The 12267-nt window shown below is 48.4% G+C and overlaps 1 protein-coding gene across 1 annotated transcript in view; it reads right to left on the minus strand.

The window, feature by feature from the left end:
* Positions 1 to 244: 244 nt before the first annotated feature.
* GLB1 (galactosidase beta 1) overlaps positions 245 to 12267 on the minus strand; it is an 81729-nt gene continuing 69706 nt past the window's right edge. Inside the window, exon 16 of the mRNA XM_021677570.1 lies at positions 245 to 814. Within this exon, the coding sequence (XP_021533245.1) occupies positions 545 to 814 (270 nt within the window). The 3' untranslated portion in view covers positions 245 to 544. The remainder of the gene's footprint in view (positions 815 to 12267) is intronic.

A 12267-nucleotide genomic window follows, 5' to 3' on the forward strand; every position in this document is an offset into this window, starting at 1 on the left:
AATGGTTTTGAATTGCATTTATGGGCCACCTAATAGACATCACAGAAACACAAAAGGAAGTCAAATGAGGATCAGAGAAGCAGTAGTCCACTAGATCAAACCAAGACGATTTTCCATTCCTTTGAACTGCAAGTTAGTGAAGTGGCTTATTCGACCCACTCAAGTCTAGTTATGATTTAAATCAGAACTTATAATTTAATACCCACTCAACATGAAAAACAGTAACATCACTTGAATACAAATTTTATTTCACAAAAAGATAACATGATTCCACTGAAATAAAAATCAGGAACACCTTTAAAGCTTTCATTCCAACCGGGCAGATGCATCGTGCCTTCCTGTGCCACCACGCTCGTCACGCATTCACGGTGGTCCCTGCCGGTGGAGGGCTGGGCACCACGAGGCTGCCCGGAAACCGCTGGAGAAAATGCACATGCTAGATCTATTTTCCAATCGAACTTTCCAGTGAATGTTGGCATTACCCGGGGGTATGTGAGGTATGTGTAAGGCCGAAGAAACTCCAAAGGGTCACAGTGGTTAGCCATCAGACATAGTCCAGTCCCCAGTGTTGATAAGGCAGGTCTAGAGGGGGAGGACTGGGGGTCGGGGTGGCACTGATAACTGGCCTGTCCACAAACTCCACAGTGCACAGCTCCGGGCTGTTGTCGCCACAGGGCGCGCGCTCCAGTTCCAGCACCATGATGGTGTTTGGGGCCGAGGTCACCAGGATGTGCCGTGGCACAAACAGAGTCATCTGGGGGCCCCGCGCTGGCCAGTATCGCCCCAGGTTAAAGCCATTAATCCATACCTGACCCTGGAGAGAGAGAGAGAGAGAACCATCAAGCCCGGCTGCACCGACAGCCCTGGGGGGGGTCTGACGCTCGGGGCCAGCAGCGGCAGAGACAGGAAGCGCCCTCATGAAGATGTGCTCAAGCCCCAGGCCCACACCAGCCTCAGCTCCCACACCCCGCTGAGATGACTGGCTGAGTCGGGCCGGGGCTGGAGGGCAGGAAAAACAAAACGTTGCCCCAGACACCCGTTCCCGCTTCAGGACAATACACGTTTGGTGCTTCGGCCTGGTCGGTATTGGACAGTACCGGACAGCACTGTGGCAGTTTCGCCGGGTTTCGGAACGTTGTCCCGGGTCCCGGGGGACTGCTGCCTCCGTATGCCAGGCCCTCCCTGACTTCTCTGTCCACAGAGAAGAACTGCTGAGCTGTGCCCCGAGGAGATAATCTCTAGTTCTTCGCTCCCCCTCCGAGAGGCAGGGCTCAACCATGTCGTCTGCATGCATGGGATGAACACAAGATCTGCAGCAGCTCGGGAACCCAGGCCCCAGGAGCCATCCTCAAACATGGTGGGAAGGCCACACTTGCTCCCAGGAGCAGACGTGATCCCACATGCTGCAAAGACCATTTCTGTGAGTAGAAGTTCCCTCCCCTATAAAACTGAGAGGAGAAGGACGCCTGGGTGGCTCAGTCAGTTAAGCGTCTGCCTTCGGCTCAGGTCATGATCCCAGGGTCCTGGGATCGAGTCCCACATCGAGTCCCCTTGCTGAGCAAGGAGCCTTGCTTCTCCCTCTGCGTGCCTCTCTCTCTCTCTCTGATAAATAAATAAAATCTTAAAAAAAAAAAAATTAAAACTGAGAGGAGAGAAACGCCTAAAGAATAGGGACCACGTTTGGGTGTGTCTACACAGCCCCCCTGCCTGGCCTAGGGTTTGCTCATAGGGAAGGACTTAACACGTGGCTGAGTAAGTGGAACATTCTATTACAAAGAAAGGCAGGGAGGAGGGGAGATCACACACACACACACACACACACAAACACACAGAATGAATATACAGGAGATGAAGGAAGGAAGGAAGGAATAAAGGGAGAAGGGAAGGAGGGAGAAGTAAAGAAATTGCTATCCACAGTGGCCGCCCTGGATATGGACACCCTGGACACCTCAGCCATGGGGTCACCTGCTGAGCCCTGACTCCTGCATGCTTCATGACCCAGCTGCAGCCGCTCACCTAGAGCGACTCAGCTGCTCACTTTGGGTATTTTTCAGCCTCCAGGTGTCCCCTTTATTCTCCCTCCCTCTGGATTTCCTCCCCGGGTTCTCATCTTAGTCCTGCTACTTCCTGGCTGCCGGACGTCAGGCAGGTGACTGGGGACGGCGGAGGAAGCAGCGCTGGCTGGCCGTCAGCACGGTGGCTGGTGCCAGGGACAGAGCCCAGGGAGCATCAGGCTTCTCACACTAACATAAAAAAGTTATGGCGTGTGAGTCGTGGCGCTCACATGCCTACAAAGGAGGCCAGTGATTGAAAACCATCTGTCTGTTGAATTAAGTCATTTAGAGAAAGGATGACAGTTTCATGGTTCTCAGAACTATTTTACTCTTGTTTTTACCACGGGATATGCTCTCTCGATCCTTCCTCCCGGGCATGGGCAATGACAGCTTTACCAGGTCCTTATCAGCTGAAGATCTGCCGGGGCCTTGTTTTTGCAGTAGTAGAGAAGAGCAGCACTTCACTTTCGAGGCTGAGGAGGAGACGGGTTCAGGGGGAGAGCAGCGGGAGGACTATGAGCGCCCTGGGCTTCACAGGTGTCCTGACCAAAGCCACGCCCACTCCCGACCGAATGACCAGGTAGACCAAGTGGAGGCCTGATCCCCTCTCGCCTGAAATTCCCTTTCAGAGGATCCAAGGGACCGTCCCTCACATCCCTTGTGCTGAATTGGCATGTCCATCTGGAAAGCTGGGAACCGTTTCCCTGAATCCCCTTTGCCAGAGGGTTCTGGGTTAGAGTTGGTCAAAAAAGGACCCTGTTTGAGACTGGGCATGTGGAAGGGAAGCGGAGGCCATTGTTCCTGGGGGGGTTATCTCAGACACACGGCTGACAGACCCACAGGAGCACCTGCAGGTTCAGCCTGTCCTCGCTCCTCTGCTCCGTGTCCGGCTCATCTTCCTAAATGCTGCCCTGCCAACCAATCGTGCAGTAGCCTCCCTGGGCAATAGTCCCAAAGACCTCCTTGTGAGCTCCCCAAAGTACTACTCTGGCAGCTAGACTTGCTTCTGAGGGGCCCCGGGGCCGGCTTGACCAGCTTGGCAGGGATCTTAGTGTGTCTGCCTTTGATTCCCTGGCCCCTCTCCAACTTTCACTTTCCTGGCTCATCCCACATTCGTGTGAGGTCTCACTCCTACTAGGGAATACTCATATCTCCACAGACTGCACTGTGACGGACAGACAAGATCCCAAATTTTCGCTCCTAGTTGCTGATCAAAGTTGATAGGATTTTTCTCCTAATTGCTACCTTAATTCTGAACACAGCATGATCTAGTCCAGTTATTCTTTTCTCCCCCAGTGATCCACTCCCATACGAACTCTGCCTCCTGGCCCACCCAGATGATGCCCCAGTATGTGGGCATCGTGCCTTGCACATCCCCTCTAACTTTCCCCGAACCCAGGGTTATACCTTCGGTGGCCTTGGTTAATTCTGGAAAGCTGTGAACTTCTTCAGGACAAAATGTCCCTCCACTCTCAGCTCCTAACAGAATGGGCATTAAATGAAGTTTAAGGTGGCCTAGATGCCCTTCCAGGACAGGAATAAAGCATTTGGAAAGAACAAACAAGGAATTTGGAAAGAATGGGTCACAGGCCCCTAGCTCTGAAGCACCCGGCTGAATGGAACTCTCTGCAATGATGGAATGTTCCACACTGCCCCAACACAGCAGCAACTTGGCAATGGCTCCTGAGGGCTCGAAATGTGGCTACTGTGAGGAGGAACTGAATTTTCGCTTTTCATTAATTCGCATTTAAACCTAAACAGCCGCGTGTGGCTAGCACAGCGGCGGAATGGTGAGGTGCCTGGCATTTCATTGTCAGACCACAATGTCTCTGCTTCTCTCGGCCCTCACAGCCGTCTTCTAGAGAAAGTCATAATCAATGCTGTCTCAGACTCCTGCAGCCTCCTCACAGGTCCCCCGATGCCCTTCATTAACTCTAGAACCGAGGCTCGTCCAGCAGCAAAATGAAAATCAGATGATTTTGGGGCGTTCTTGCCTCCGACCTCTTCCCCAAGGGCCCCAGGCGACCGGTGCCTGCTTCCTCCCCGCCCAGTCTGCACCACTCTCTCCCCACCTGCCCACTCAGATCCCCACTGGACTTTTCCCTGTCACCTGGACACACCAAGCTCGTCTCCCCTGTGTAGTAACTGTTCCCGCCACCTGAAGGGCTGTTCTCCCAGATCCCGAGCCTTCTGATCGCAGAGATCTCAACCCCACCAGCACCTCAGGGACAGGAGCCGTGGACATCCTCAATCCTGGGCCTTCCAGTCCAGGTCACACACTACCCCCTCAGGCTCTTCTTTCCCTTCTAGTTATTGTCATTGTTTGATCTTTGTATCATTTGCTTGGCCATTGGCTTATCAGCTATTTCCAGCATAGATTCTATGAAGGAAAAGACTTGGTCCACCTTGCTCACAATGGGACTCTCCGTGCTCAGCGCAGTGATAGTTTATACCTAGAGCACCCGTCAGGGAAGACTGGCTGATACTTCTGCCTGAGGACAGATTCTGCGAACGGGTGACATGAAGTCCAACTGAAAGAATATTCCAGGCTCCTCTGCTCCCAGCTTAACAGTTTTAGAGAATCCTGTTCTCTGGGAAGAAAAATAAAATATTTGCATCGCTCCTTGATTAGCACTGTGATTTTTTTTAGTTGTAAAAAATTACTTTAAAAGACCCAGATTTTAGGAGCACCTGGGTGGCTCAGTTGGTTAAGTGGCTGCCTTCGGCTCAGGTCATGATTCCAGGGTCCTGGGATCAAGCCCTCCATCGGGCTCCCTGATCTGCGGGGAGTCTGCTTCTCCCTCTCCCTCTGCCCCTCCCCCCTGCTTGTGCGCTCTCTCTCTCTCTCTCTCAGTCAAATAAATAGAATCTTTTTTTAAAAAAGTCAAATTTTTAAAAATTCTATTTAAAAATACACACACTGACTATTGTTTCTCTTTAAAAAGTGATGCTGAAATTATTGGGGGCAGGAGGAAAGTATGCACATGTTAGTAAAAGTAGACTCACTCTTAATACAGTGAGCCCCACTGGGGCCCAGCGTTTCTAGAGTGAACACCAATGGCTTCTGGGGCTTCGTGGGGGCTCTCCCAGCTAAAATAGTTCCATGACAAAGTCTGACTTTCTCTGACCATGGCTTGACCCCTGGCAGACTCCCCACTCTATTATCACCAAGGTGATAATAGTTCCAATAAATGTTAGGTTCCAGGAAATATGTGACCTTCTTTGTTAATCAGACAAATGTGTGTCTGTTTTAAATTCTCTAGATAAGTACAATCCTCGAACTTAAAGCAAAAATTTCAATGCTGTTTTAAGTCACAATTTAAAAATTTTCAAATGTGCTCCAGTGTTCCTTCAAAGACAACAAACTCCGGTTGAACACACTGACTCGGTCAATCTCTGAAAGAAGTCATGGAGACACCTGGAGGACTTAAGAGTGGAACAGACCAAGGTCCATTTCTCAAGGTTAAAAGGCTTGACACCTTTTAACACCACACACAATTAATGAGTAATTGTGATGTTACTTTGGGAGAAAGAAAAGAAAAAGAAATTTTTTTTAAAAAAGGTAAAATAGTGAGGGGCTTGCTTAGATAAGATGGTAAAGAGATCTCACTGCACAGCAGTGCACGGGAGAAAATGGATTCTCCGCTTCCTTTAGACCCAAAAGGGTCTGCAGCTGATGCAAACCACACTCCCTGCTTCTTCCTTGGTCTTGGAGCAATACAGAACTCTATGATCTCCCTGTATTTTATGATAGACGCAACTAGAATTAAAGCCACGAAAAAATATTAGCATAAAGATGAATCACTTTTTCCTTTTTTTTTTTATAAACCCCACACATAAATGCCTTTCCTTCTTAGCCCCAAAGTTCCAGCACTGCTTGACCTTTTTAAGAGCAGCTCACCTAACAATGGGCATCATGGGGCCTCACATATCTGGAACAAAGCTAGGAACCCGCTGAGTAAAAACTGCTGTATATTTGTTACAAAATAACATACACCCAAAATTGCAGGAGATCCCCACCTTCAACTCAGAGCCTCTTTACTCCTGTTTACACGTAATTCTCACAAGTTTGTTACTAAAATTTAAAACATATTTAAATTTATTTTTTTAAAAGTAAGCTCTAAGCCCAATGTGGGGCTTGAACACATGACCCCCGAGATCAAGAGTTGCATGCTCTATGGACTGAGCCAGCCGGGCACCCCGCTTGGGTGCCAAATTAATATCTATTCGTGGAAAGAAGTTTGATTATCTAGTTTCCAAGCTCACAGGACTTGTGACTAGGAAACAATGAACTAGATGGAAATAGTAGACTTTGTAGGGGGTAAAAATAACCGTAAATCAGGCCCAAAAAGCTTAAAAAGCATTATCAGATTCAGAATGAAAGTAGGGTCAACAGGGCTAAGACTTGGGGCAGGTTGCAGAAATGGTCCCAGTTCTCTGCAGCTCCCCCTATCAAGAGACAGAATCTGTTCCTCCCTCCTGTGAATCTGGCTGGTCTCGTGCCTTGCTCTGGCCAAAGAACATGGAAGAAATGACTTGTGATTTCTGACTTGGGCCTTAAGAAGCCTTGTACATCGGCATTCTTCCTCTGAACACTGCTGGTCACCACATGAACAAGTCTGGGATAGCTTGCTGGATGATGAGAGAGACATGGCCCAATCTCCTCAGTCACCTCAGTGGACAGACAGCTAACATCCGGGAGCACAGCCTCCTCACTGACCAGAAGGGCATGGCCGGCTGAGACCAGCAGAACTGCCCAGTTTGCCAATACTCAAAATGACAAGCTGAATGAACTGTCATTCCTTTAAACCACTAAGGTCTGATGCTTTGTTATACGGCAAAAGCTAACTGATACACATCAAGGTGCATTAACATGCTACTTTTCAGTAAAGGAAATAATGTTTATAAACCCAATTTAAAAACAGAGTCATTTTCTAGTATTCAGTTCCTCTTTTACTAATCAGTCACCAGATCCGTCAGGGCTGCCTAGCAGTATTTATGCCCCTCTCAGGGTTGTTCTAAATGACTAAGTGGGAGGACACACGTGAGCACTCAGCCCAGTGACATGCAGTAAGCGCTCAATAAATGCAGCTGCTCAATAAATGCAGCTAGGGGAATTTCCCACAGTGGGACCCTCGCCCCCACCCCCACTGCTACACTGAAGTCCCAGCTTCATTCCTTCTCCCTGGACCACTTCTCCAGCAGAAGAGCAGATGTCAGGGCTAATGAGGAGGAAGAGGTGTATTTTATTCGTAGCAGGCTGGAGGTGCCTGGGAGAGTCCTAATGGCAGGCCAACACTAGTGGTTGGATATGGTTCTCTGGGTCCTCAAAAATGCTGGGTTGGAGCTGGGAATTGGGGTGTTGCTGGCACATCTGTGAGGACGACATCCCTTGGAAGTGTTAGAAAGGGGCCCAGGATCAAGTCCTGAGGACTGTAGCATGGGAGCTGAAAGAGAAGCCTGAGAAGGAAGAAAGAGGAGGAAGGAAACCCTGGAGGAATTTCGCACAGAAGTCAGGAGAAGAGTTTCCAGGGAGGGAGCGGTTCCTCATGTCAGACGTTATTGCCAAGATGTCAAGTAAGACACAGCCTGAGAAATATCCGGGGGACGTGTCAGCAGGTGGTGTTGGCAAGAACAGCTTCAGAGGAGTGTGGGGGCAGAAGGGAGTTCCTCCCCATGGCCCTCCACTCCAGAGTTAGTTCTACCGACTGAGTCCTTTCCCAGAAGCTCCAAATGTGGGACAGGTACCCCACCTCTGCATTCCCATTACAAGCACTGAATATATGAATAGATACCTTTTGTTTTAGAGATTGTATTTATTTATTTAGAGAGAGCATGGGCTGGGGGGAGGGGTAGAGGGAGAGAAAGAATCGCAAGCAGACTCTGTGCTGAGCGTGGGGCTTGATCTCATGACCCTGGATCATGACCTAGGCCAAAATCAAGAGTCTGATGCTTAACCAAATGAGTCACCCAGGCGCCCCTGAATATATACGTTTGCTTGCAGGCCACCTCCTGATTTGTACAGACTTCTCTGTATAGACTCAAGACCCACAGGTCTTCTATAGGATGCCTATTAGGTCTGGTAACATAGAGAACATGATTTCATTGTATTGAATGTAGCTTTACTTATTTATTTATTTTTGCTATGTTTCAGACTTGATGGCTGGCCACTTCCTCTTGGAGATTAGATGATTAGTAAATACTTGAGGCTGAACATGTCTAAAACAGAGCTTCTGATCCCCGCCAGCACCCCGCCTGCCCTGCTCCAGCCTTCCCACCTCAGAAACTAACCACACCCACCCCTCCCATTACACGGGCCTCAAACTCTGGCATCCTCCTTGACTACCTTCTCTTGAACACCATACAGGATCCTTCAGGAAACCTTGCCTTTTCTTTTCAGTATGAATCTTGCACTTTTCTTCACCAGCACCCAAGCCCACAGTTTCTTGTAGGATTGCTATACTAGCTTCCCACTAGGAATTCCTGCATCAAGCCTCGACCTCCTATAATCCATTCCCACTGAGAAGTGAGCTTTCAAAGCCAGTCAGCTCTTTGACTCTCTGCTTAATACCACCACCGGAGTGAGGAGAAGCCAAAATCTCCCCCGCCGTGACTTGGCCAACCCCCATGCCAACTCCTCATCTCCCACACTTTCCCCCTTGCTCACAGGATCTTTCTCTCTGGGCCTTCCCACTCGCTGCTTCGTGGCTCCAGAACGTTCTTCCTCTGGCTCCTCACATGGATGACTCAGTCTCATCCTCCAGGTCTCAATGGCTACCTTCTCCTAGAGGCACCCTTGACCACTCCTTACGTGGTGGCTTCAAAATATGTTCATACATTCTTAACACTTCTCCCTTCAAAAGGCAGAATCTAATTCCTATCCCAAGAACAGGGACTGGACTCAATGACTCTCTTTTAACTAACTGAACGTGATGAAGGCTATGTGACTTCCAAGGCTAGTTTCAGCCTGGCTCTCTCTTTCCTAGATCTCTCCCTCTGGGGAAAGCTAGTCACCATGTCATGAGGACACTCAAGCAACCTATGGAGAGGCCTATGTGGGGAAGAACTGAGACCTCCTGCCAACAGCCAGCCCCAACCTGGCAGCCATGGGAGTGAGTCACCTTGGAAGTGGGTCCTCCTGAGCCAGTCAAGCCTTCAGATGTAGCTCTGGCTGATAGCTTGACTTCATGAGAGACCCTGATCCAAAACCACCAGGCCAAGGTGGCCCCAAATTCCAGACCCACAGAAACTGTGAGCCTAATAAATGCTTATCATAGTTTTAAGCCACTAAATTTTAGGGTAAAATTTGTTACAGAGCAATAGATAACTATTATGCCATATAAGATAGCAACATCTTCACCCCTATACCTCACTTTAGATCACATCATCACATTTAATTTCTTCCTAATTGTTATCACTATCTGAAATTATAGCATTTAATTATGATGTCTTCCCCAGTAGCAGTGCCCTTGCCTATCTTGCTCACATGCTGAATACCAGTCACCAAGTACTTCATAGTTTCTGGTACTTTCTATACACTGTTGCCATATTTGATCATATCACTTTGATGCTTAAAATTGCCCCTAGTTCTACAAAGGTCTCAAGATAATATATAAATTCCTTGACATTTGAGGCCATGAAATCACCTTTCCAACTGCACTTTCTATCACTCCCTTCCTGGTTCCTTCTAGGATGTTTTCTGTGACACCAACCAATTCTCCAATTCTCTGGACACCGGCTGCATGTCCAACAATTCAATTATGACATAACCTACCTGGAGCAGGGGTCAGATCCCGTAAGTTAAAAGGACTCTGACCCACACTTCTGAACTACTAGCTACAAATTAGGGGTTCCTATAACCTCCTCCTCAGGCTCATAATTTGCTAGAATGGTGCACAGAACACAGGAAAACATTTTACTTACATTTGCCCTCACCAGGTGTATCTTCCAGCACCTGGATGTGTTCACTCACCAAAAGTTCTAGAGTTTTTACAGAGCTCCATCTCCAGCCCCCAATCCCTACCCCAAGAAGTCAGAGGTTGGGGGGTGGAGCTGAAAGTTCCAATCCTTTGATCACTTGGTGTTTCTGGTGATCAGGTCCCACTGGCACCAGAAAGACCAAATGATGAGGGTATTAGAAATTTCAAAAAACAAGATGCAGAAATAATTTAAATATATGAAGGGATTTTTGTCAGCCTTTTTTTTTTTTTTTTAAGATTTTATTTGAGAGAGAGAGCACAAGCAGGGGGAACGGCAGAGGGAGAGGGAGATGCAGACTCCCCGCAGAGCAGGGAGCCCAACGCGGGGCTCGATCCCAGGACCCTGGGATCGTGACCTGAGCCGAAGGCAGACGCTTAACTGACTGAGCCACCCAGGCACCCTGTCAGCCCTTTGTTAGAAATTCTTTTATTTCATGATTTTTTACATCTTGATAGAGGGAATACTTGCCTTTAAAAAATAAGATTACTTTTAGTCAGTATTCTATTTGGATTCCTAGCTTTCAAAGCATAATTCTGGCCGAGGAAAGTGGGACACGACTCCACCGCTCTCATCCTCATGCTCTGTCCTGCACCCAAAGCTGCCCCGAGAGGATAATACATGCAGGAAGGCTGTGGTGGATATGGCCACGGGGCTTGGGCACAGCATACGGTGGAGAGAGAAAGAGCACAGAGGCGCTGCGGTGGCCGAGCAGGACACCTGAAGTACAGCACACATGACACAGCCAGCACACCGCCTATCTTAGGGAGCTGTGGTCAGATAAGAGTTCTGTGCAGCCGAAACACTGGCCTGTGTCTCCTGCAAAGAGCAAAACATGCCTGACCACTTCCCACTGTAATCCCAGTTTGATGGTTGGGCATTTAACCAGAAAGCCACATCCTAACCAGAAGTGATTTTTTTTTAATCGCCCTTATCAGTGACTTTGTTCACTAAATCTAGGCAGTTTCTTCATATCAACTGAAGAGCACAAGCCCAGAGGCTGGGACAGGACCTCCCTGATGGAGGAGGGCAGCAGAGGGTTAGCGTGTCCAGAGGCAGGGTCCTAGGAATGGCTCCGGCTTCACGTGTCATTCGGTCCACCCCTACCCCCACCCCCACACCTGCCAAAGTGCTCATTCTCCCAAAAGCCAGAACTCAGTGGTCTGTGGGGAGGGTTCTGTTTGTTCTGCATCTGTTGATCTTTCAGAACCTCAGAAGCCGGCCTGGGACTGTCCTCAGTAAGAGGTACAACTGTTCACCAGAAAATAACAGAAAACAGAGGGATGCCTGGGTGGCTCAGTAGGTTAAGCGTCTGCCTTCGGCTCAGGTCATGATCCCGGGGTCCTGGGATTGAGCCCTGCATCATTACTGGGCTCCCTGCTCAGTGGGGAGTCTGCATCTCCCTCTCCCTCTGCCACTCCCCCTGCTCGTGTTCTCTCTCTCTCAAATAAAATCTTTAAAAAGACAAGAAAAGAAAACAGTATGAACAGTGTGCACTGTCTTATGGGTATGTGTGACCTTCGGACCCACGTAACCCAGGTCCACAAATCCCATAGATGGGCCTTCGTGTCTGCTTTATTGAGATATACTTCACACCCCATACAATTCACTCATCTTGAGGATACAGTTCAGCGGCTGTGAGAACACTACAGAGCTATGCAACCATCATCATAATCAATTTTAGAATACTTTCATCACTCCAAACGGAAACCCTGCACTCCCCATCCTCCCTCCCCACACCCCTCCTTCCCTGCTTAGGCTACCACTGATTTTTCTGTGTCTGCAGATTTGCCTATTCTGGACATTTCATATAAATGAAAGCTTCCACATGTGTGGTTTGTGATTGGGTCCTTCCATTTAACATGCTTTCAAGGTTCATCCATGTTGTAACATATATGATTACTTAATTTCTTTTTATGGCAAATTTATTTTCCATTACTATATATAATAAACATTTTGTTTATTCATTCCAGTGGATGGACATTTGAGCTTTCCACCTTCTGGGTGATTCTGGATAATTCTGGATAATGCCGACTTGACCATTTGTGTGCTAGTGTTTGAGGGGACATATGCATTCTATGGGCTTTTGGGGTTCCAAACCTTCTGACACATTTGGAAATATCACGTGTCTATGTACCTTCCAAACATGAAGGTGTGGAACATCCATCAGACTGACAAGATTAGTGCAGAGCCCCTGTCTACATACTTAGCGCAGCTCCTCATTGGCCTTCCAGGC

Source organism: Neomonachus schauinslandi, chromosome 1 (assembly GCF_002201575.2).
Source record: "Neomonachus schauinslandi chromosome 1, ASM220157v2, whole genome shotgun sequence".
Lineage (NCBI taxonomy): Eukaryota > Metazoa > Chordata > Mammalia > Carnivora > Phocidae > Neomonachus > Neomonachus schauinslandi.